The 26,376-nt window shown below is 46.2% G+C and overlaps 1 protein-coding gene across 1 annotated transcript; it reads right to left on the bottom strand.

The window, feature by feature from the left end:
• Positions 1 to 1,793: 1,793 nt before the first annotated feature.
• LOC125629009 (olfactory receptor 10G6-like) lies at positions 1,794 to 2,735 on the bottom strand. Its single transcript, XM_048834281.1, has one exon. The coding sequence runs from the start codon at positions 2,730 to 2,732 to the stop codon at positions 1,794 to 1,796; it is 939 nt and encodes a 312-aa protein (XP_048690238.1). The 5' UTR covers positions 2,733 to 2,735.
• Positions 2,736 to 26,376: the final 23,641 nt, after the last annotated feature.

Here is a 26,376-nt window from a genome sequence, read left to right as displayed (position 1 = left end):
TGGTTCTGGGATTGTTTCTGTCTGCTGTGTAATTACTTTTGCTGGGTGTAAACTAATTAAGGTGGTGGGATATAATTGGTTACATAATCATGTTACAATATGTTAGGATTGGTTAATAAAATTTCAGGAAAATGATTGGTTAAGGTATAGCTAAGCAGAACTCAAGTTTTACTATATAGTCTGCAGTCAATCAGGCAGTAAGTGGGGGGAATGGGAACAGGGAATGGGAGTAAGGAAGTTGGAATCATGTTTGGCTAAGGGGAGGAATGGGAACAGGGACACAGGTGTAAGGCTCTGTGGTGTCAGAGCTGGGAAGGGGGACACTAAGGGAGGAAACTGGAATCATGCTTGCTGGAAGTTCACCCCAATAAACATTGAATTGTTTGCACCTTTGGACTTCGGGTATTGTTGCTCTTTGTGCATGCCAGAAGGACCAGGGAAGTGAGCGGGTGAAGGAATACGCCCCCTAACACTGCACAGGGGTAAACATCACCCACTAGATGGGAATGTGAACCTCTACTACTGAAAAAGTGCTATTGCTTACATCAACCCACAATGAACTGGGCACCAAGGAAAGTAATACTGCTGGGCCAGAACAGTTTAGGAGTCCCACTACATACAGCTTTGGCCACATGGCCTAGTGGTCTGGCTCCATTCTGGCAGGCACTGTGCAGTGTCAGTCCTTGTCCTAAAGAGTTTATACAGCCGTAAGGAAGTGGCCCTAGCCCCATTTTACAGATGGGAAACCAAGGCATGCACAGAGCAAGTGACACAGGCTGTCTGAAGTCCCACTCCAGTGCCTTCACCACAGACCCGTCCCTCTTTGGGAATCGTTGGGGGTTATTTTTCGTAGCACTGACGTGCCTGTGGGCCCCCTTGTGCTATGTGTTGCACAGAGAGAGACTGCGTGGGCCCTGAGGACAGGACATTCTAACCTGAGCTAAGACACAACAAGTGTATGTGGCATACTGGGGGCGGGGATGGGGTTTACAAAAATAAGACCATGTGGTGACAGACGTCATTTTATTTTAAGAGTGGAAGAGCTTTGACAGGAATGTGTGGAACAATGTTCTGATGCTGTTTGGCCATTCCTGTGTCCCTAAAACAAGTCAAACACCTCGGATTCTGCCCCAGGACCCCTTATTAGATGAGCCTGAGATTCTGTTGTTTTCCCTTCTCCCTCTTGGATTAGTATGTCAGAGCCACACTCATGGACCAGGACCCCAGTGTGCCAGGTGATGTAAAAACACACAACAGCAACACAGCTCCTAACCCCAAGCTGCCCATTCCATCACCTCCCATTGTCAGAAGCAGACCCCATGCAGTGGTTAGAAAGCCTATTTCTCTGGCTCCCGTGACTGAACCCCTCCTCATACTCCTCCCAGTCAGTAATGACTTTAGCCTCACAACCCTGGGTGTCGTGCAGTAGGGAAATGACCTGCATGGGGAAATTGATGCCAAGGGACTTGCCCAAGGTCATACAGGGGGTCTGTGGCAGAGTTGGAAATAGAACCCAGCAGTCCTGACTCCCAGACCACCCTGCTCTTACCACGAGACATGACTCCCTTCCAAGAAACAGAAATGCAACCCAAGAGTCTCTAGTGCCAATCTGGGCATCTCTAGCCATGAGAGCATTGGAACAAATTCCAATAGATCCCAGGAGCCTGGAGTTCAATTGTTAGACCCCACTCCCCTCCCAGAGCCAGGGACATAACCTAGGAGTCCTGATGCTCATCTCCAAGTCCCTCTCTCCCTGTCCAGTTCTCAGGCAGCTCCTGCTGGCCGCAGGATAATCATGGCTCAGGCCCTGGCAGTTTTCTGCCCCCCAGTCTCATGAGGGCAGCTTTCATCTCCTTGTTCCTCAGTGTGTAGATGAGGGGGTTGAGGAGCGGGGTTACTGTGGTGTAGAATACAGCCACCACCCTGTCCATGGGGTGCTGGGAACCTGGCCTCAGGTAGATGAAGACCACGGGCACATAGTAGGTCACCACCACGGTGATATGTGCTGCACAGGTGGAGAAGGCCCGACGTCTACCCTCATTGGAGCGGATCCTCAGGATGGCCGAGATGATGTAGATGTAGGAAGTCAGGATCAGCAGGAAGCAGGTCATGGCCACGAATCCCACGTCGATGAATGTCACCAGCTCGTTGAGTGCCGTATCCCCACAGGCCAGCTTCAGCACAGCTGGGATATCGCAACAGATGTAGCCTACCTGGGTGCCCCGGCCATAGCGCAGGCGGAAGGTGAGTGCAGTCTCTATGAACGAGTGCAGGGAGCCCCCTAGCCAGGTCCCCACTGCCAGGCACAGGCAGGCTCTGCGATTCATAATGACGCTGTAGCGCAGTGGCTTGCAGATGGCCAGGAAGCGGTCGTAGGCCATGACCGTGTAGAGGAAGCACTCGGTGCAGCCAAGGAAGTGGAAGAAGAAGAGCTGGGCCATGCAGCCATGGAAGGAGATGGCCCCGCCGCCCGGCAGGAAGCCGGCCACCACCTTGGGCACCACCACCGAGGAGACCGTCATGTCCAGGAAGGACAAGTGGCAGAGAAACCAGTACATGGGCTTGTGCAGCCGGCACTCCCGGGCCACCGCCAGCAGGATGAGCAGGTTCCCGCATAGTGTCAATAGGTAGATGAGGAGGAAGAAGAGGAACAAGGGCACCCGCAGCTCTGGGGGGTATGGGATCCCCACCAGGATGAAATGGGTGAGCTGGGATCTATTCCCACACTCCATTCACTCTGTTTGTGTTCCTGTGAGTGAACCTGCAGTGTTTATAATGAACAAAAAGTGAAATGGGTGATTTCTGCATGGGCTTTCAGAATAACACTCATGTAAAGGGCTCAGAATCAAACCCAGGTGTCCTGGCTCCGCACCTTCCTGCTCCAACCCACTGAACCCCACTCCCCAGAAGTCCTGACTCCCAGCCTGCTCTGTTTTAACCTACTAGACCTCACTCCTCTCGTGGAGCTGGGGATAGAAGCCCAGAGCAAAATACAGACAAATTCAAATGGGAAACAAAGCATGCATGGTTAGCCACGAGGGTGATTAACCCTTGGAACAAGCTCTCAGGGGAAGTGGCAGATTCTCTGTCTCTCGCTGTCTTCAAGACAAGAGCACTTGCCTTTGTGGAAGCGTGCCTGCCTCTGTGGAGGAGGGCCTTTAGTCAGGCAGGAGTTGCTGGGCTTGGTGCAGGGGTAACTGGGTGAAATTCTATGCTTTTGGTACCCAGGATCATCCTGGCCTCTTCCAGTCTTAAAATCTCCCTCTGTATGACTGTGTAGAGCTGTGTACGGTACCTGGCCGTGCGCTCAGTGGGACGCTGCAGCCAGCGCTCTGCGCCGCTCTCACTGGTGCTCTCTCGGCTGTCCCTTTACCTCGTTAAATCCCTCCAACCAGACACTTCACACAGGAGCTGGGGTTGATTCGAACGTGAAGCCAGCCTCAAACTGGCCGGGGCTCAGGGTTATCGTCTCTACAGAGGATTACGCCAGAGCTGCCCGCTGCAGGCTCCTTGCATCTGCCTCCTAAGTAATTGGTACCAGCCACAGCGGGAGACCAGGCTGGAGGGGCCCCGGCACTGATCTGATCAGGCAGTTTCTCTGTTTCTAGCAATCGTTTCTCTGCTCTGTTTAGTTTCTCCTTCAGCTCTGACTTGTCCTTTCTCTCTGCAGTTTCTTATAACCTTCTCTCTGCTCCTCCTTGTTCTCTCCTCTCTTCTCCCCTTGTGTATTTCTCTCCTTCGGGATCACTCACGGCTGAGCCAATATTAAACTGTTGACGTTCGCTGTATTTATAAGTACATATAATGATGCCCTCCGACCACTACTGGGAAACTCCAGTGGGCATTATTAGAAGTGTTTGGGCACAGTGAAGAAGACCCGTGTATTTCATTAGTGAGGAGAGTCTGTGGGCCTGGCTAGGCTGGACTGCAGAATGCACCTCGTGCTGCTGATGATGGTTACACCAAAGGTCCTGCCTTTGCTTAATTTAATGCAATAATTCTTATAGAAAACTGCTCTCACTGATATTCCACACACACAACGCTCTGAGCCAGGCCTGAGCCCAGGGCTCAGCAAGGGGATGCTGCTTTGCACAGAGTGGAGTGAGTGTCTCTTCCCTTGGTGTGAGTGCTGACCCCAATGTCCCAGCAAAGTTCTAGGGGCTCTGTGCTGCAGGGAAAGGGGTGGGGCCCGGTTTTCTCTGGTTATGTCTGAACAGGGATCAAAAACCTGCAGCTGGCTCGGGTCAGCTGACTTGGGCTTGCAGGGCTCTGGGGCTAAAAAAACCCAACAACACAAAAACATTCGCTCAGTAGATTTCTCAACTTGGCTCCAGTCTGAGCATGTACACAGCAGCAGCCTGAGTCACATTTACCCCGGCAGCCTGAGTCAGCTGACCCAGGCCAGCCACCGGTCTTTTATCCCAGTGTAGACACACCCTCTGAGTCAGTTTTGGACCCAATGTCCCAGCATGGCAGCTGGGGGCACGATGCTGTAGGGGATGCTGTCTCCTGAGAGTCAGCATGAGCCCAGATGAGAACCCAGCGCTTGGGGTCACCATCATGGTCACTGGAGAGCTCATGGCACATTTTGATCAAAGTAGATGTTTTAACCTTCATTTCCTGTCTACACTCTCACTTGGACAGTTAATTACACTCTAGTTATAGAGGCAGCTCTAATGTAAAGCAGCCGTATCCCCAGCTGGCACGACTCGCCAAAGCATCAGGAGCGTTAATATCCTCATGTCTTTTTACACCGAGCACATTCACTTTGACTCTTGGCTGCATGTCTATCGGACTACACAATGGTGGGTTTGCTTTCAAAGCAGGGCTAGGTGGGAAAAAGGTTTTCCATCCCAGGAGAATTTCTGGCATTTTGAAATTTTTCAGAACGGAAAAAGCAAAATCTCCAAAGTGTTTCTTAAAAAATCTAAAAAAAAGTTCACTTTGGGTAAATAAATGTTTCGTATTAACCATTTTAAAGTGTTTTAGTCAATACTGACCTTTCCCCTTTTTTAACAATTCTAAACAGGGCATTGTTTTGACTCAACCCCTCACCCCAACTTTTTGGGCTGACAACATTGAAACAGGGTGTTTCTACAATCTTGAAGATTTTTATCTGAGTCAGGTGTTTCAGTGAGCCCAACACTGTTTCAGGAGCAGTTCTGGTTTTGCAAAATAGACATTATCCAACCAAAAATCCACAAACAAAAACAAACAAAGAAAACCCCACACCAAACACCAGAAAATGCCCCACCAGCTGTACGCCAAAGGTTTGTTTTCCTGGCATCTGGCTGAACTAAGTGGAGTGTTAGGGGAAGAGTGAGAAGACTCTGAAGAATACAATTTCTACCTGAGTGCTTGCATTGCCCTGGGTCCCTCTATGGCCCCTCACTTACACCAGTGAATCTCTCCTCCCTCGTGTCAGAGAGGGAAGGGTTAGCCCATTTCACAGGCTGAGGGCCACAGAGGTTGTCAGGAATTTTCATAGGGGCCCAACAGACTTAGTTGCCTCCTTTGACCTTTCCAGCATAGGTGACTCACGCAGTGTCTGGGCAGATCTCGAACCCCCAAATCTCTTGAGTTGCAGGTGACCCACTGTGACGGGTTGGGTCACAGAAACCCCCTGGGGGCTGCCAACTGATGTGCCAAGACTACTTCTGCCCCTGCTTTCCCTGCAAGCTTGAGACTCCAGCACCCTGTCTCGCTGAGCCAGACACGTCCGTCTGCTCCAGCACAGACCCAGGGTCTGAACCACGGGCCCCAAAGCTGCAGACTTAACCGAAAGCAACTTAAGAAGTGTTCCTGTCTTTAACACTCAGATGCCCAACTCCCAATAGGGTCCAAACCCGAAATAAATCTGTTTTACCCTGTATAAAGCTTATACAGGGTAAACTCATGAATTGTTTGCCCTCTATAACACTGATAGAGAGATATGCACAGCTGTTTGCCCTCCGCCCAGTATTAATACATACTCTGGGTTAATTAATAAGTAAAAAAGTGATTTTATTAAATACAGAAAGTAGGATTTAAGTGGTTCCAAGTAGTAACCGACAGAACAAAGTGAATTACCAAGCAAAATAAAATAAAACATGCACATCTAAGGCTAGTACAGCTGATTGAATACAGATAAAATAAAGCTGAATACAGATAAAATCTCACCCTAAGAGACGTTTCAATAATTCTTTTCACAGACTGGACACCTTCCTAGTCTGGGCCCAATCCTTTCCCCTAGTACAGCCCTTGTTCCAGCTCAGGTGGTAGCTAGCGGATTCCTCATGATGGCTGCCTCTTTTGTTCTGTTCCACCTCCTTATATGGCTTTGGCACAAGGCGGGAATCTTTTGTCTCTCTGGGTCCCCCCTCAAATGGAAAAGCACAAGGTTTAAGATGTCAAGTATCAGGGGGTAGCCGTGTTAGACTGTATCCACAAAAACAACAAGGAGTCTGGTGGCACCTTAAAGACTAAGACGTTTAAGATGGATTTCAGTACCAGGTGATATGGTCACATTTCCTGTGAGACTCCAAGCCTTCATTCCTCCTGGCCTGACTCACAGGAAGGCCTGCCTGCGAACAGAGCCATCCACAGTCAATTGTCCTGGTTGATGGGAGCCATCAAGATTCCCAACCACCATTAATGGCCCACACTTTGCATAATTACAATAGGCCCTCAGAGTTATATTTCATATTTATAGTTTCAGTTACAAGAGTGACACCTTTATACAAACAGGATGACCACACTCAGTAGATTATCAGCTTTGTAATGATACCTTACAAGAGAGCTTTTGCATGAAGCATATTCCAGTTACATTATATTCACACTCATTAGCATATTTTCATAAAATCATATAGAGTGCAACGTCACACCCATAATAAACCATTTGCACAACAACAACTTCCATTGCTCCTATGAAATCCAGGAACTCCACTACATGTTCCAGTGTGTCACATACCCGCAGCTTCGCTGCTAACAAGCCATGCACTCATGGAGGCTTGTCTCCTTTCCAGAGCACTCCTGTAACACGACACAGTGCTGTGACCGCACGGGCACACCTTGCAGGTGGAAATGTCTCTGTTGTTTCTGAAGAACCCTGGCCCAGATCCTGAGCGGGTGGAAATGGGTAGCTGCACTTCTATTGGGTTGCAATGGCTTTTGGCTGCTCTCGAGGTGGGCAGTGCAGCTTGGAGACCTAGAGGTGAAAGGCTCCCTGAACGAGTCTGTCCAGTGCTCCCAGGTCTGGATCAGCCTGCAGATCTCACTAATACTTATTGTGTGCATGGTGGTTGCACCTGGAGGCCCAGCTGGGAATGGAGCCCTGTTCCCCCAGGGGCTGCACAGACACAGTAACAGGTCAGGACCACACTGGGTCAGAGACTGCACAAACAATGACAGCGGGTGGGATCCCGCTGCACAGACAAACCCAGAGTGACTGTGGTTGGGGACCCCACTCTTCTGGACACTGCTCAGACATACAGAGCAACAGAGATCAGGACACCGCAGTGCTGGGCACTGCACAAATGCACAGGAACTGAGACTGGGACCCCACTGTGCCAAGCACTGCAGAGACACACAGGAATGGAGATCGGGACCCCTTTGTGGCAGACGCTGTCTAAATATACAGAAACTGACCTCCAACATGTAAGGCACTTCAGAGTCACACAATGATTGAGCTAGGGACCCCACTGTGCCAGGTGTATCATAGACACACAGTGACTGAGATTAGGACCCCACTGTGCATCACAGACACACAGTGAGAGACGGCACCTCCCCAGAAGACCTTCCAGGGTAGCTGGTAGATAATAATGGAACCTAGTGGAGGAGGTTTGGTGGGGAGGAAGGCCAAGGTAAGAAACAGATAATGTTTTCATAGACTTTAAGTCCAGAATAGATGATTTTGAGTGTCACAGTTCCAGTGTTAATTGCACCTCTACCCCCTTTGTTGTATGCTCACAGTGCCCCCTTAGCTCAAATGCTTCCGTCAGTCACCTCTCACTGGGTTAGGATTGTGATGGGTTGGGTCACAGAAACCACCTTGGGAACTGCCACCTGATGTGCTGGGACTATCTCTAAGCCCGTTTTCCCTGGCAACTTGGGACTTCAGTGCCTTGCCTGGTTGTGCCAGACACACTTGCCTGCTTCAAAGACAGATCCAAGTCTGAACCACGTCCCCGACAAGCTGCAGCCTTAACTGAAAACAGCTTAAGAAGTGCTCCTGTCTCCAACACTCAGGTACCCAACTCCCAATGGGGTCCAAACCCGAAATAAATCTGTTTTACCCTGTATAAAGCTTATACAGGGTAAACTCATAAATTGTTTGCCCTCTATAACACTGATAGAGAGATATGCACACCTGTTTGTCCCCCCAGGTATAAATACATACTCTGGGTTAATTAATAAGTTAAAAGTGATTTTATTAAATACAAAAAGTAGGATTTAAGTGGTTCCAAGTAATAACAGACAGCGTGAAGTACCAAGCAAAATAAAATAAAACACACAAGTCTAAGCCTAAACAGTAAAAACTAAATGCGGTAAGTCTCAACCGCAGACATGTTCCAATAAGCTTCTTTGACAGACTAGCCTCCTCCTTGTCTGGGCCCAGTACTTTCCCCGGTACAGCCCTTGTTCCAGCTCAGGTGGTAGCTAGCGGATTTCTCATGAATGTAGCCTCTTTTGTTCTGTTCGACCTCCTTATATAGCTTTGGCACAAGGTGAGAATCTTTTGTCTCTTTGAGTCCCCAACCCTCCTTCTAAATGGAAAAGCCCCAGGTTTAAGATGGATTTCAGTACTAGGTGTCATGGTCACATGTCCTGTGAGATCCCAAGCCTTCATTCTTCCCAGCCTGACTCACAGGAAGACTTGCAAGTAAACAGAGCCATCAACAGTCAATTGTCCTGGTTAATGGGAGCCATCAAGATTCCAAGCCACCATTAATGGCCCACACTTTGCATAATTACAATAGGACCTCAGAGTTATATTTCATATTTATAGTTTCAGATACAAGAATGATACATTTATACAAACAGGATGACCACACTCAGTAGATTATAAGCTTTGTAATGAAACCTTACAAGAAACCTTTTGCATGAAGCATATTCCAGTTACATTGTATTCATACTCATTAGCATATTTTCATAAAATCATATGGAGTGCAGCATCACAAGGATCCGTGTACCTCTTCCACTCGACCAGGGAGCTTGAACCCCCCTGCAATTTACTGTGACTATCTCCAAGGGTCTGAGCTTAATCCAGCACCTGTGGTTTGCTCCTTCTCAGGGAGAAGGACAAGAATGACCAGTGACCAGTCAGATTTCACACAGTCCGTTAAGTTTAGAATTACAGAGAGAACATACAACAACAATAATAATTAAAAAAACACAGCTGACGCCTGCTAAGATTACCAGGTGCCACGCATCTCCCACCCTGGCAGACCACAGTCCTTCAGACACTAGCTAGAATCCAGGAGTCCTGAATCCCCCAAGTCCAAGTCCAAGTCCAAGTCCCGCTCTCCTGTCCAGTCCTCAGGCAGCTCCTGCTGAAGGCAGGATAATCACTACTCAGGGCACAGCTAGTCTCCTGCTCCCCAGTCTTATCAGGGCTTCTTTAATCTCCTTGTTTCTCAGCATGTAGATGAAGGGGTTGAGAAGTGGGGTCACCATGGTGTAGAATACAGCCACCACCCTGTCCAGTGGATCATGGCATCCCGGCCTCAGGTAGATGAAGACCAGGGGCACGTAGTAGGTTACCACCACAGTGATATGTGCCACGCAGGTGGAGAAGGCCTGGTGTAATTTAGTGAGGAAGAAGTACATAGGCACGGTGAATTTTCTGAGAATTTACAAGTAAATCTTGGTTGAGTGACTGATGATAGATAGATAGATGGGCTGTATGGGGATAGATAGATAGATAGATAGACATACTCCTCACTCTTAGAAAGAAGAGCACTGTGGCTTCCTAGATATTTCTGCCCAGAATTCAAGTTAGTACAGTATTCTGCCTCCAATGATAGTCAGTACCAGATGGATCACAAATTGAATACGAGACAACAATGTAAGAAATATAAGAACAGCCACACTGGATCAGACCAAAGGCCCATCTAGCCCAGTGTCCAGTCTTCCAACAGTGGCCAGTGCCAGATGCTTCTGAGTGAATGGACAGAACAGGGCAATTATCAGTGATCCATCCCCTGCTGTTCAATTCCAGAATCTGGCAAGTCAGAGGCTTTGGGTTGTGTCCCTGACCATCTTGGCTAATAGCCATTGATGGACCTGTCCTCCATGAACTCATCTAATTCTTTTTTGAACCCAGTTATACTTTTGGCCTTCACAACATCCTCTGGCAATAAGCTCCACAGGTTGACTGTACATTGTGTGAAGAAGTACCTCCTTAGGTTTGTTTTAAACCTGCTGTCTATTAATGTCATTAGGTAACCAGGTGACATTGCACTCTATATGATTTTATGACAATATGATAATGAGTGTGAATATAATGTAACTGGAATATGCTTCATACAAAAGATCTCTTGTAAGGTATCATTACAAAGCTTATAATCTACTAAGTGTGGTCATCCTATTTGTATAAATGTATCATTCTTGTATCTGAAACTATAAATATGAAATATAACTCTGAGATCCTATTGTAAATATGCAAAGTGTGGGCCACTAATGGTGGTTTGAAATCTTGATGGCTCCCATCAACTAGGACAATTGGTTGTAAATGGCTGTTTTCTTGCAGGCCTTCCTGTGAGTCAGGCCAGGAAGAATGAAGTCTTGGGGTCTCACAGAACATGTGACCATGTCACCTAGTACTGAAATCCATCTTAAACCTGGGGCTTTTCTATTTAGAAGGAAGGGTGGGAACCCAGAGAGAGACAAAGGATTCCCACCTTGTGCCAAAGCTATAAAGGGGGGTGGAAAAGAACAAAAGGGGCTGCAATCATGAGAAATCCCCTAGCTACCATCTAAGCTGGAACAAGGACTGTACCAGGGGGAAGGATTGGGCCCAGACTAGAAAGGAGTCTAGTCTGTGAAAGAAGCTTATTGGAACATCTCTGAGGGTGAGATTTCATCTGTAATCAATTTCTTAATGTATTAGGGTTAGACTTGAGTGTTTTGTTTCATTTTGCTTGGTAACTTACTTTATTCTGTCTGTTATTACTTGGATATGAAGGTAGATATTACCACATCTGAGGTAGAAGCCAAACTTGAACAGCTTAATGGGACTAAATCAGGGGGCCCAGATAATTTTCATCCAAGAATATTAAAGGAACTGGCCCATGAAATTGCAAGCCCATTAACAAGAATTTTTAATGAATCTGTAAACACAGGGGTTGTAACGTATGACTGGAGAATTGCTAACATAGTTCCTATTTTTAAGAAAGGAAAAAAACATGATCCAGGTAACTACAGGCCTGTTAGTTTGATATCTGTAGTATGCAAAGTCTTGGAAAAATTTTTGAAGGAGAAAGTAGTTAAGGACATTGAGGTTAATGGTAATTGGGACAAAATACAGCATGGTTTTACAAAAGGTAGATCGTGCCAAACCAACCTGATCGCCTTCTTTGAGAAGATTTTTTAGACAAGAGAAACGCAGTGGATCTAATTTACCTCAATTTCAGTAAGGCATTTGATACGGTTCCACATGGGGAATTATTAGCTAAATTGGAAAAGATAGGGATCAATATGAAAATTGAAAGGTGGATAAGGAATTGGTTAAAGGGGAGACTACAATGGGTCATACTGAAAGGTGAACTGTGGGGCTGGAAGGAAGTTACTAGTGGAATTTCTCAGGGATCAGTTTTGGGACCAATCTTTTTACTACTGACCTTTGCACAAAAAATGGGAATGTGTGCTAATAAAGTTTGTGGATGACACGAAGCTGGGAGGTATTGCCAATACAGAGAAGGACTGGGATATCATACAGGAAGATCTGGATGACTTTGTAAACTGGAGTAATAGTAATAGGATGAAATTTAATTGTGAAAAGTGCAAGGTCATTCATTTAGGAATTAATAACAAGAAATTTTCTTACAAACTGGGGACGCATCACTTGGAAGTAACAGAGGAGAAGGACCTTGGAGTATTGGTTGATCACAGGATGACTATGAGCCACCAATGTGATATGGCCATGAAAAAAGCTAATGTGGTCTCGGGATTCATCAGGTAAGGTATTTCCAGTAGAGATAAGGAGGTGTTAGTACAGTTATACAAGGCACTGGTGAGACCTCATCTGGAATATTGTGTGCAGTTCTGGTCTCCCATTTTTAAGAAGGATGAATTCAAACTGGAACAGGTACAGAGAAAAGCTACTAGGATCATAGAATCATAGAATATCAGGGTTGGAAGGGACTTCAGGAGGTCATCTAGTCCAACCCCCTGCTCAAAGCAGGACTGATCCCCAATTAAATCATCCCAGCCAGGGCTTTGTCAAGCCTGACCTTAAAAACTTCTAAGGAAGGAGATTCCACCACCTCCCTAGGCAACGCATTCCTGTGCTTCACCACCCTCCTAGTAAAAAAGTTTTTCCTAATATCCAACCTAAATCTCCCCCACTGCGACTTGAGACCATTACTCCTTGTCCTGTGATCTGCTACCACTGAGAATAGTCTAGATCCATCCTCTTTGGAACCACCTTTCAGGTAGTTGAAAGCAGCTATCAAATCTCCCCTCATTCTTCTCTTCTGTAGACTAAACAATCCCAGTTCCCTCAGCCTCTCCTCGTAAGTCATGTATTCCAGTCCCCTAATCATTTTGTTGCCCTCCGCTGGACTCTCTCCAATTTTTCCACATCCTTCTTGTAGTGTGGGGCCCAAAACTGGACACAGTACTCCAGATAAGGCCTCACCAATGTCGAATAGAGAGGAACGATCACGTCCCTCGATCTGCTGGCAATGCCCCTACTTATACATCCCAAAATGCCATTGGATGATCCAAGGAATGGAAAACCTGTCTTATGAAAGGAGACTCAAAGAGCTTGGCTTGTTTAGCCTAACCAAAAGAACGCTGAGGGGAGATATGATTGCTCTCTATAAAAATATCAGAGGGATAAATACCAGAGAGGGAGAGGAATTATTTAAGCTCAGTACCAATGTGGACACAAGAACAAATGGATATAAACTGGCCATCAGGAAGTTTAGACTTGAAATTAGATGAAGGTTTCTAACCATCAGAGGAGTGAAGTTGTGGAATAGCCTTCCAAGGGGAGCAGTGGAGACAAAAGACCTATCTGGCTTCAAGACTAAAGATTGATAAGTTTATGGAGGAGATGGTATGATGGGATAGTCTAATTTTGACAATTAATTGATCTTTGACTAGTTGCAGTAAATATACCCAATGGCCTGTGATGGGGCACTGGATAGTGTGGGATCTGAGTTCCTATGGAGAATTCTTTGCTGGGTGTCTGGCTGGTGAGTCTTGCCCACATGCTCAGGGTTTAGCTGATCACCATATTTGGGGTCGGGAAGGAATTTTCCTCCAGGGTAGATTGGCAGAGGCCCTGGGGTTTTCTCACCTTCCTCTGCAGCATGGGTCACTTGCTGGAGGATTCTCTGCACCTTGAAGTCTTTAAACCACAAGTTGAGGACTTCAATAGCTCAGACATAGGTTAGGGGTTTGTTACAGGAGTGAATGGGTGAGATTCTGGTGCCTGAGTTGTGCAGGAGGTCAGACTAGATGATCATAATGGTTCCGTCTGACCTTAAAGTCCATGATTCTATGATTCTATGGGAACCACTTAAATCCTACTTTTTATATTTAATAAAATCAATTTTGCTTATTATTGAACCTAGAGTTAGTGACTAATACCTGGGGGAGCAAACAGCTGTGCATATCCCTCTATCAGTGTTATAGAGGGCAGACAATTTATGAGTTTACCCTGTGTAACCCTTCTGCTCATCAGAGTTAGCAGCAACAAGGGCTGGGTTCAGTATCTAGGAGTTCCATTACAATAACACAATGCAAAACCGGCTAGAGCCCCCACCCAGTGACCTGGGACAAATATATACCACCCCCGCTGGGTGCCTCCAAGAGGCAATACTTCCCCTCTCGCAAGCACAGAGTCTGCGTGTAGCAAAAAGCCTTTTAATAACAGAGAAACAATGTGGCATTATGTTGGGGAAATGCCACCAACAGGATTCATAACACAATCCATGAGGAAAAACCAACCCCAAGCAAATTGGGGTGTGTCCTTTCCCTTTGGTTCTTGAATCCAGCAACCCAAAAGTCACCCAAAGTCCCAAAAGTCCAACAACCAAAAAGTCTCTGTCCCTGGTCAGGGCAGCCCCAGAGTTCGAAAGTTTACCTGCAGAGTTTTACCTCCCAACCTAGGTGGAGATGGGGGTGGGGGTGAAGGGGCACCTTACATGGTCTGAAACTGATTGCCCCACCTCTCCATGGGGCTCCACTCTTCCAGCTGTCCCGCAAACTGCTCTGCTCCACCAGCCACTCCACTCTGCCAGCCATCCCACAAACTGCTCTACCTTATATTTTCATGCTCCCCCACTACTCAACAATTAGTAAGTTTAGCTCTTTTGTGATTTCAGCTTGTAGTAGGGAAGCCTCAGTGCTGGTGCACCATTAGCCCAAAGTGAATTCAGCTCAGCAGCTTGTAACTAGACTCCTAATAGAATCAAACTTAGCTCTGATATTCCACAGGGGAAAAATGAAGAAGTGCAATTAGCATGTAAGACCCTCAGCAGGGGACCCATGCCACAAAGTATTAATACCTATCCCCAGCCTCTCTTCCTTCACTGTGTTTTGGAACCCATGACCCTTGCCTAGCGAGTGCTGCTTAGTTGATGGCGAGTCCTTCCATCATAACAAAAGGGCAAGTACAGTTCCACTGTCCTTGATTCACATAATCAGGATAATAACAGTTTATTCCTGCCCCAATAACAGAGAAACTGGGGCTCCTACAGAAGCCAAAGTGACCATCTAGGCAGGGTGGGTGTGCCTATGCAAATGAGATCAGCCCCTGAAGTTCTTTTCCACAACCCACCATGACTCACCACCAGATGTCAGGGTAGAGCTCATCCTGACTCTGCTTACACCTGTATAAGCTTTACACAGAGTAAAACGGATTTATTTGGGGTTTGGATCCCACTGGCAGCTGGATTTCTGGGTGTTGGAGACAGGAGCACCTGCTAAGTGGCTTTCAGTTAAGTCTGTAGCTTTGGGGCATGTGGTTCAGACCCTGGATCTATGTTGGAGCAGGCTGGCCTGTCTGGCTCGACAAGGCAGGGTTCTGGAGGCCACTGGCAGGGAAAACAGGCTCAGAAGTAGTCTCAGAACATCAGGTGGCAGTCCCAAGGGGTCTCTGTGACCCAACCCGTCACAGTGGCATACTTGGCAGGATCTGTGCACAGCTGATTGCTTTGAGACACTGGTAGTGATTTAAAGTGAGTTTTAAGTGTGCTGGCTGGAGAACAGGCAAAGTGGTTTGTTATTTTCTATTTGCTTATTTCGAGTAAGGGAAATAGGGACAGAAAAATAAGCAAAATAAATAAGAGTGAAGATCAGAAGAAGCTAGAACTGCACAGGTTGCAAATTGCCCAGGAAGGCTGAACACTGGCCACTGGGAAAGTCTCTGTTAACTAAGAAGCCCCTGAGCTGAGTGCATCCCAGTTTCAGTGAACTGCAGACGGGTGTGGCCCAACCTCGGGGTCTGTGCTGGAGCTGACTGGAGTGTCTAACTCAGCAAGACACGAGTGAAGGGTGCCTGTTCTGGCAGGAGGGTCGTTCTCGGTGGTATCCAGCTCATCGAGTGACGGTCTCGAGGTGAGACAAGTGGAAATTGATGCACAATTTGCCCTGGAAAAAGAAAAGGCTGCTCACCAGCAAATCCTGGACTGCTCAGAGCTCAAGTATGAAACTGGAGAAAAATCTGAGAATCTCTGGATTAAGTTTAGAAGTGTGAGCAACAAGGGTGATGTCGTGGTGGGAGTCTGCTATAAACCACCAGACCAGGGGGCTGAGGTGGACGAGGCTTTCTTCCGGCAACTCACGGAAGTTACTAGATCTCAGGCCCTGGTTCTCATGGGAGACTTCAATCACTCTGATATCTGCTGGGAGAGCAATACAGTGGTGCACAGACAATCCAGGAAGTTTTTGGAAAGTGTAGGGGACAATTTCCTGGTGCAAGTGCTGGAGGAACCAACTAGGGACAGAGCTCTTCTTGACCTGCTGCTCACAAACTGGGAAGAATTAGTAGGGGAAGCAAAAGTGGATGGGAACCTGGGAGGCAGTGACCATGAGATGGTTGAGTTCAGGATCCTGACACAGGGAAGAAAGGAGAGCAGCAGAATACGGACCCTGGACTTCAGAAAAGCAGACTTTGACTCCCTCAGGGAACTGATGGGCACGATCCCCTGGGAGAATAACATGAGGGGGAAAGGAGTCCAGGAGAACTGGCTGTATTTTAAAGAATCCTTATTGAGGTTGCAGGGACAAACCATCCCGATGTGTAAAAAGAATAGTAAGTATGGCAGGCGACCAGCTTGGCTTAACAGTGAAATCCTTGCTGATCTTAAACACAAAAAAGAAACTTACAAGAAGTGGAAGATTGGACAAATGACCAGGGAAGAGCATAAAAATATTGCTCGGGCATGTAGGAGTGAAATCAGGAAGGCCAAATCACACCTGGAGTTGCAGCTAGCAAGAGATGTTAAGAGTAACAAGAAGGGTTTCTTCAGGTATGTTAGCAATAAGAAGAAAGTCAAGGAAAGTGTGGGCCCTTTACTGAATGAGGGAGGCAACCTAGTGACAGAGGATGTGGAAAAAGCTAATGTACTCAATGCTTTTTTTGCCTCTGTCTTCACGAACAAGGTCAGCTCCCAGACTGCTGCACTGGGCAGTGTTAGGATATAGATATTCAGGCCTGTCTGCAAAGGCCTGTACTTTAAGAATTTAGGTGTATTCTTATCACTTGGCTAGTTATACAGGTATAAAAGAAAGAATCCAAATCACTGTCTGCTGGTGTGGGCCTTCTCTTACTGTGACAGTCTGAGCCCCTGTTCTTAGGCTAAGGCCTTTGGCTAAGCAGCAGAGGCAGCCATAAGCTGGGAAGCGACCGGTCACATCCTCACATTCCAAACTAGTCACATTGAAAGAAGGTGCTATTGGGCTGTTAGGAATACAATCCTGTCCTGATAGTGCCTATCACCTCCAGAGAAAGGGAAGTGCCTAGAAAAGGGAAGAAGGAGGATCCTGGGAACTACAGGCCAGTCAGCCTCACTTCAGTCCCCGGAAAAATCATGGAGCAGGTCCTCAAAGAATCAATCCTGAAGCACTTACATGAGAGGAAAGTGATCAGGAACAGTCAGCATGGATTCAGCAAGGGAAGGGTCATGCCTGACTAATCTAATCGCATTCTATGATGAGATTACTGGTTCTGTGGATGAAGGGAAAGCAGTGGATGTATTGTATCTTGACTTTAGTAAAGCTTTTGACACGGTCTCCCACAGTATTCTTGTCAGCAAGTTAAAGAAGTATGGGCTGGATGAATGCACTATAAGGTGGGTAGAAAGTTGGCTAGATTGTCGGGCTCAATGGGTAGTGATCAATGGCTCCATGTCTAGTTGGCAGCCGGTGTCAAGTGGAGTGCCCCAGGGGTCGGTCCTGGGGCCGGTTTTGTTCAATATCTTCATAAATGATCTGGAGGATGGTGTAGATTGCACTCTCAGAAAATTTGTGGATGATACTAAACTGGGAGGAGTGGTAGATACCCTGGAGGGCAGGGATAGGATACAGAGGGACCTAGACAAATTGGAGGATTGGGCCAAAAGAAATCTGATGAGGTTCAATAAGGATAAGTGCAGGGTCCTGCACTTAGGACGGAAGAACCCAATGCACAGCTACAGACTAGGGACCGAATGGCTAGGCAGCAGTTCTGCGGAAAAGGACCTACGGGTGACAGTGGACGAGAAGCTGGATATGAGTCAGCAGTGTGCCCTTGTTGCCAAGAAGGCCAATGGCATTTTGGGATGTATAAGTAGGGGCATAGCGAGCAGGGAGGGATAGCTCAGTGGTTTGAGCATTAGCCTGCTAAACCCAAGGTTGTGAGTTCAATCGTTGAGGGAGCCATTTAGGGATCAGGGCAAAAATTGGGGATTGGTCTTGCTTTGAGCTGGGGGTTGGACTAGATGACCTCCTGAGGTCCCTTCCAACCCTGATATTCTATGATTCTAAGATCGAGGGACGTGATCGTTCCCCTCTATTCGACATTGGTGAGGCCTCATCTGGAGTACTGTGTCCAGTTTTGGGCCCCACACTACAAGAAGGATGTGGATAAATTGGAGAGAGTCCAGCGAAGGGCGACAAAAATGATTAGGGGTCTGGAACACATGACTTATGAGGAGAGGTTGAGGGAACTGGGATTGTTTAGTCTGCAGAAGAGAAGAATGAGGGGGGATTTGATAACTGCTTTCAACTACCTGAGTGGTGGTTCCAGAGAGGATGGTTCTAGACTATTCTCAGTGGTGGAAGAGGACAGGACAAGGAATAATGGTCTCAAGTTGCAGTGGGGGAGGTTTAGGTTGGATATTAGGAAAAACTTTTTCACTAGGAGGGTGTGAAACACTGGAATGCGTTGCCTAGGGAGGTGGTGGAATCTCCTTCCTTAGAAGTTTTTAAGGTCAGGCTTGACAAAGCCCTGGCTGGGATGATTTAATTGGGGATAGGTCCTGCTTTTGAGCAGGGGGTTGGACTAGATGACCTCCTGAGGTCCCTTCCAACCCTGATATTCTATGATTCTATGTAAAAGGAAACTTAGTTTGATAGCATCCTGTCTGGCAAGAACTCACTTATCAATAGCTGGGATGTGAAATCCTCACTTCTGTATTGTTTTGTCATTATAGTTCCCACTTTGCTTTTGTTTGTCTGTATAATCTCTGTCTGGTTCTGAGATTGTTCCTGTCTGCTGTGTAATTAATTTTGCTGGGTGTAAACTAATTAAGGTGGTGGGATATAATTGGTTACATAATCATGTTAGGATTGTTTAATTAAATTTCAGGAAAATGATTGGTTAAGGTATAGCTAAGCAGAACTCAAGTTTTACTATATAGTCTGCAGTCAATCAGGAAGTGGGCGGGGGTGTGGGTGGGGGAGATGGGAACAGGGAATGGGGGTGGGGAAATTGGAATCATGTTTTGCTAAAGGGGGAAATGGGAACAGGGAATGGGTGTAAGGAAATTGGAATCATGTTTGGCTAAGGGGAGGAATGGGAACAGGGACACAGGTGTAAGGCTCTGTGGTGTCAGAGCTGGGAAGGAGGATACTAAGGGAGGAAACTGGAATCATGCTTGCTGGAAGTTCACCCCAATAAACATTGAATTGTTTGCACCTTTGGACTTCGGTTATTGTTGCTCTCTGTTCATGCGAGAAGGACCAGGGAAGTAAGTGGGTGAAGGAATAAGCCCCCTAACAGGCAGCACTGCATGGGGAGGAGGTGACCAGCCCTCTGTGGAGAAAGAAGTGGTTCAGGACTATTTAGAAAAGCTGGACAAGCACAAGTCTATGGGGCCGGATGCGCTGCATCCGAGAGTGCTAAAGGAGTTGGAGGATGTGACTGCAGAGCCATTGGCCATTATCTGAGTTCATGGCGATCGGGGGAGGTCCCGGACGACTGGAAAAAGGCTAATGTAGTGCCCGTCTTTAAAAAAGGGAAGAAGGAGCATCCTGGGAACTACAGGCCAGTCAGCCTCACCTCAGTCCCTGGAAAAATCATGGGGCAGGTCCTCAAGGAATCAATTCTGAAGCACTTAGAGGAGAGGAAAGTGATCAGGAACAGTCAGCATGGATTCACCAAGGGCAAGTCATGCCTGACTAATATAATTGCCTTCTATGATGAGATAACTGGCTCTGTGGATGAAGGGAAAGCAGTGGACGTGTTGTTCCTTGACTTTAGCAAAGCTTTTGACACGGTCTCCCACAGTATTCTTGCCAGCAAGTTAAAGAAGTATGGGCTAGATGAATGGACTATAAGGTGGATAGAAAGTTGGCTAGATTGTTGGGCTCAACGGGTAGTGATCAATGGCTCCATGTCTAGCTGGCAGCCGGTATCAAGTGGAGTGCTCCAAGGGTTGGTCCTGGGGCCGGTTTTGTTGAATATCTTCATAAGTGATCTGGAGGATGGTGTGGATTGCACCCTCAGCAAGTTTGCAGATGACACTAAACTGGGAGGAGTGGTAGATACGCTGGAGGGTAGGGATAGGATACAGAGGGCCCTAGACAAATTAGAGGATTGGGCCAAAAGAAATCTGAGGAGGTTCAACAAGGACAAGTGCAGAGTTCTGCACTTAGGACGGAAGAATCCCATGCACCGCTACAGACTAGGGACCGAATGGCTTGGCAGCAGTTCTGCAGAACAGGACCTAGGGGTTACAGTGGATGAAAAGCTGGATATGAATCAACAGTGTGCCCTTGTTCCCAAGAAGACCAGTGGCATTTTGGGATGTACATGTAGGGGCATTGCCAGCAGATCGAGGGACGTGATCCTTCCCCTCTATTCGACATTGGTGAGGCCTCATCTGGAGTACTGTGTCCAGTTTTGGGCCCCACACTAAAAGAAGGATGTGGAAAAATTGGAAAGAGTCCAGCGGAGGACAACAAAAATGATTAGGGGACTGGAACATATGACTTATGAGGAAAGGCTGAGGGAACTGGGATTGTTTAGTCTGAGGAAGAGAAGAATGAGGGGGGATTTGATAGCTGCTTTCAACTACCTGAAAGGTTGTTCCAAAGAGGATGGATCTAGACTGTTCCCAGTGGTAGCTGATGACAGAACAAGGAGTAATGGTCTCAAGTTGCAGTGGGGGAGATTGGATATTAGGAAAAACTTTTTCACGAGGAGGGTGGTGAAGCACAGGAATGCGTTACCTAGGGAGGTGGTGGAATCTCCTTCCTTAGAAGTTTTTAAGGTCAGGCTTGACAAAGCCCTGGCTGGGATGATTTAGTTGGGGATTGGTCCTGCTTTGAGCAGGGGGTTGGACTAGATGACTTCCTGAGGTCCCTTCCAACCCTGATATTCTATGATTCTATGAAAAGACAAAGAAATTGAGGTCCAGAGACAAGCACAAATTGAGCCCCAGAAGCATGAGCTGGCTGTAATGGAGTGGAAGAGGTGCACAGAGACGTGTATCCTGGAGCTGGAAGTTGAGGTCCTGGCAACTGCTGCCGTGGGAACAGACCCCAAGGATTCTGTAGTTGGAAGCAAACCCAACCTGAGTAAAATGGAGGGGGGAAATTTTGCTGGCCAGTGAAGGGTCTATCATAGCTGGTAGCTGTGAGCCCACAGCTGTATCAGGTTCACCTTCCATTTTGGGGGACACAGGAGTGTCTGCCCCAGAGGGGAGCCCAAATTGGAATTTTAGGAATACTGCCTCCGCCATGGACAGTGTCCAAGTCTCTGGTAGTAAGTTCAGGAGGAGGGTGTGACCGTGCACTCTATATGATGTTATGAAAATATGCTAATGAGTGTGAATATAATGTAACTGGAATATGCTTCATGCAAAAGGTCTCTTGTAAGATATCATTACAAAGCTGATAATCTACTGAGTGTGGTCATCCTATTTGTATAAATGTAAACCCAGTGTAGGTGATTAATACCTGGAGGAGCTAACACCTGTGCATCTCTCTCAGTAATCAGTGATATTCAGGGCGGACAATTTATGAGTTTATGCTGTATATGCTTTATACAGAGTAAAACGGATTTATATGTGGTTTGGATCCCATTGGGAGCTGGGTGTCTGGGTGCTGGAGACAGGAGTGGTTTTCAGTTAAGTCTGCAGCTTTGGGGTGCATGGTTCAGACCCTGAGTCTGTGCTGGAGCAGGCGGGTGTGTCTGGCTCGACAAGGCAGGGTTCTGGAGTCCCAAGCCATCAGGGAAAATGGGCTCAGAGGTAATTCCAACACATCAGGTGGCAGTCCCTGAGGTTTTCTGTGATCAAACCCATCACAAACCCCTAGTTCTTGTATTATATGAAGGGGTAAATAATATTTCCTATTTCACTTTCTCCACACTATACTTGATTCTATAGACCTCTATTATATCCCTTGTTAATCCCAGTCTTTTCAATCTTTTGTACAGAAACTGTTTCATACCCTTAATCATTTTTGTTACCTTTTCTGTATCTTTTCCAATTCGAATATATCTTTTTTGAGATGAGGCAGCCAGAACTGCATGCAGTATTTAAAGTGCGGGCATCTATTTTCGGTCTTATCTATCCCTTTCCTAATGGTTCCTAACATTCTGTTAGATTTTTTGACAACTTCTGCACATTGAGTGGATGTTTGCAGAGAACTATCCACAATGCCTACAAGATCTCTTTCTTGATGGGTAACAGCTAATTTAGACCCCATCATTCTGTATGTATAGTTGGGATTCTATATGTGAAGTTATCTGATCCAAATATGACCATATGACCATATAAATCATTGTTGCAACCACTGTTATAAATGTAACCCTTCTGCCCATCAGAGTTGGCAGCAACAAGGGCCAGGTTCAGTATCTAGGGGTTCCATTACAATAACACAATGCAAAACTGGCTTGATACCCCACCCAGTGACCTGGGATAAATATATACCACCCCCGCTGGGCGCCTCCAAGAGGCAATACTTTCCCTCTCGCAAGCATCAAGTCTGAGTGTAGCAAAAGTCTTTTAATAACAGAGAGAAACAATGTGGCATTATGTTGGGGGAACACCACCAACAGGATTCATAACACAATCCATGAGCAAAAACCCATCCCAAGCAAATTGGGCCATGTCCTTTCCCTTTGGTTCTTGAGTCCAGCAACCCAAAAGTTACCCAAAGTCCCAGAAGTCCAACAACCCAAAAATCTCTGCCCCTGGTCAGTGCAGCCCCAGAGTATGAAAATTTATCTGCAGATTTTTACCTCCTAACCTGGGTGGAGGTGGGAGGGTTAAGGGGCACCTTATGTGGTCCAAAGCTGATTGCCCCACCTCTCCATGGGGCTCTGCTCTGCTCTACCAGCCCCCTGTGAGCTGCTCCAACTGTCTCCCATACTGGTCCACTCCACCAGCCACTCCGCTCCACACAGCTGCCCCATGAACTGCTCCAGCTGTCCCACATACTGCTCTGCAATATATCTTCAGGCTTTCCCACTACTGAACACAACACTCAGTGATTTCAGCTCTTAGTCATTTTCACTCTTTTGTGATTTCAGCTTGTAGTAGGGGAGCCTCAGTGCTGGTGCACTATTAGCCCAAAGTGAATTCAGCTCAGCAGCCTATAACTAGACTTATAACAGAAGCAAAATTAGCTCTAGCATTCCACAGTAGAGGAAAAGGGCAGTGTAATTAACATGTAAGACCCATATTAACACCTATCCTCAACCTCTTTCAATTCACTGAGTTTTGGAACCCATGTCCCTTGCCTAGCAAGTGCTACTTAGTTGATGGCGAGTCCTTCCATTATAACAAAGGCCAAGTACAGTTCCACTGTCCTTGATTCACATAATCAGGATAATAACAATTTATTCTTCCTGCCCCAATGACAGAGAAACAGGGGATCCCACAGCAGCCAAATTGACCATTTGGGCAGCTGTGGGCTCATTCTAGGCAGGGTGGGTGTGCCTATGCGAATGAGATCAGCCCCTGAAGTTCTTTTCCACAACTTGCCACACCTCACCACCAGATGTCACGGTGGAGCTCATCCTGACTCTGCTTACATATATTTGCAACAACCTTGCATATAATGTGACATCTAAGATGTCTATGAGAAGCTTATGATTTGCTGGTTATGATTGTGCTATCTGTATGCATGTATCATTTTTGTATTTGAAGTTATGAGCATTGGCTGTATACCTGTGTTTCAAATGTTTGCTCCTGGGGTAATGCCCACAGGGTATTTAGTCAGCACATTTTGGAGGGACTATTCAAATTAAGTCGCTCATGAAGAAACACTTACCTGACAATGGACTATGGGGATGCCCATCTACACTGAACGGACTGTTCTACAAACATGCTGTTTGAGGTATAGGTAATGGCTTCTACTGTGTCCAAACCTTCATGCATGGACATGTGACTCTGAACACTATCTTGTCACCCCTAATTTTCCACTAGCTTTGCTGAGGGCTTTGTTTGAAACAATGGGTTTCCCACCACATGGCAGAAGATATAAAAGATCTTGGAATGGAAACACCTCCATTTTGCCTCTTTTCTGCTCCAGCCTCTGGACTTTGAACTTATACTAATGGGAGCATTCTAACCACAGGACTGAGGTCCTTCCAATGATTTGGAAGCAGCCAGAGACTTGACTTAACCCAGCAGTTTATTCCATTGCTGTTACAAGCCTGAACCCAGAATTTTGCCATTACTGTATGTATTTGACTCCTTTGACCAATTTTAACTCTCACCTTTCTTTCTTTCTTTCTTTCTTTCTTTCTTTCTTTCTTTCTTTCTTTCTTTCTTTCTTTCTTTCTTTCTTTCTTTCTTTCTATAAATAAATCTTTAGATGTTAGATACTAAAGGGTTGGCATCAGTGTGATTTTTGGGTGAAATCTGAATTATATATTCACCTGGGTGCATGACTGGTCCTTTGGGATCAGAAGAACCTTTTATTTGATTAAATTAGTTTTAAAAACCACTCATCTTTAAATCCAATGTTTTCGGTGGTAATACAAGGACTAAAATACCTAAGGAAACCGCTTTTATGACTTCTTGTTAGCCACTGTGGTGAAACAGAAGTTTACTTTTGTTCTTGGTTTTGGTATATCTTATGGAGGGATAGCCATTAGTTTGGGGGTATATCTGTCCTATTTCTCAGCAGTTTGTCCTGAATTTGGTATTCTCAGTTGTGACCCACTGAGGCATGGTTACACCATGTACTTCATTAGCATTTCTCAACATTGACTTTCATCTGCCATTTTATTGTCCAGTCACCCAGTTTTGTGAGATCCCTTTGTAACTCTTCCCAGTCTGCTTTGTATTTTCTGCAAACATTGCCACCTCACTGTTTATATTGTGATGCAGTTGCAAAAAAGGCGAATATCATTCTGGGGTTGTCATAAATATAAAGGGAAGGGTAAACCCCTTTAAAATCCCTCCTGGCCAGAGAAAAAAAATCCTCTCACCTGTAAAGGGTTAAGAAGCTAAAGGTAACCTCACTGGCACCTGACCAAAATGACCAATGAGGAGACAAGATACTTTCAAAAGCTGGGAGGAGGGAGAGAAACAAAGGGTCTGTGTGTCTGTTTATATGCTGTTTCTGCCGGGGATAGACCAGGAATGGAGTCTTAGAACTTTTAGTAAGTAATCTAGCTAGGTATGTGTTAGATTATGATTTCTTTAAATGGCTGAGAAAAGAATTGTGCTGAATAGAATAACTATTTCTGTCTGTGTATCTTTTTTGTAACTTAAGGTTTTGCCTAGAGGGATTCTCTATGTTTTGAATCTAATTACTCTGTAAGGTATCTACCATCCTGATTTTACAGAGGGGATTTATTTACTTCTATTTACTCCTATTTCTATTAAAAGTCTTCTTGTAAGAAAACTGAATGCTTTTTCATTGTTCTCAGATTCAAGGGTTTGGGTCTGTGGTCACCTATGCAAATTGGTGTGGCTTTTCATCCAACATTTCCCAGGAAAGGGGGGGGGTGCAAGTGTTGGGAGGATTGTTCATTGTTCTTAAGATCCAAGAGTCTGGGTCTGTAGTCACCTAGGCAAATTGGTGAGGCTTTTAACCAAACCTTGTCCAGGAAGTGGGGTGCAAGGTTTTGGGAAGTATTTTGGGGGGAAAGACGTTTCCAAACAGCTCTTCCCCAGTAACCAGTATTTGTTTGGTGGTGGTAGCGGCCAATCCAAGGACAAGGAGTGGAATATTTTGTACCTTGGGGAAGTTTTTGACCTAAGCTCGTAAAGATAAGCTTAGGAGGTTTTCATGCAGGTCCCCACATCTGTACCCTAGCATTCAGAGTGGGGGAGAAACCTTGACGGAGTGTATTAACAGGAGTGTTGTATGTTAGACATAGGAGGTAATTCTCCTGCTCTACTCACAACTGGTAAAGTCCCAGCTGGAGTACTGTGCCCAGTTCTGGGCATCACACTTCAGGAAGGTGACAAGTTTCAGAAGGGTAGCTGTGTTAGTCTGTTTCAGCAAAAACAATGAGGAGTTTCCTGCGGCACCTTAAAGACTAACAAATTTATCTGGGCATAAGCTTTCGTGGGCTGGAATCCACTTTGTCAGATGTATCTTTCAAACTATAAGGGTCGTTAAGGACTGGAACAGGCTTCCAAGGTAGGCTGTGGAAACTCCATCATTGGAGGTTTCTAAGAAGAGATTAGACAAACACCTGTCAGGGATGGTCTAGATATACTTGGCCCTGCCTCAGAGTGGGGAGATTGGACTAGATGTCCTGTTGAGGCCCCT

This window comes from Caretta caretta, chromosome 13 (genome assembly GCF_965140235.1).
Source record: "Caretta caretta isolate rCarCar2 chromosome 13, rCarCar1.hap1, whole genome shotgun sequence".
Taxonomy (NCBI): domain Eukaryota; kingdom Metazoa; phylum Chordata; order Testudines; family Cheloniidae; genus Caretta; species Caretta caretta.
The sequence above is the reverse complement of the archived record's forward strand: the minus strand, read 5'-3'. Positions and strand labels throughout refer to the sequence as shown.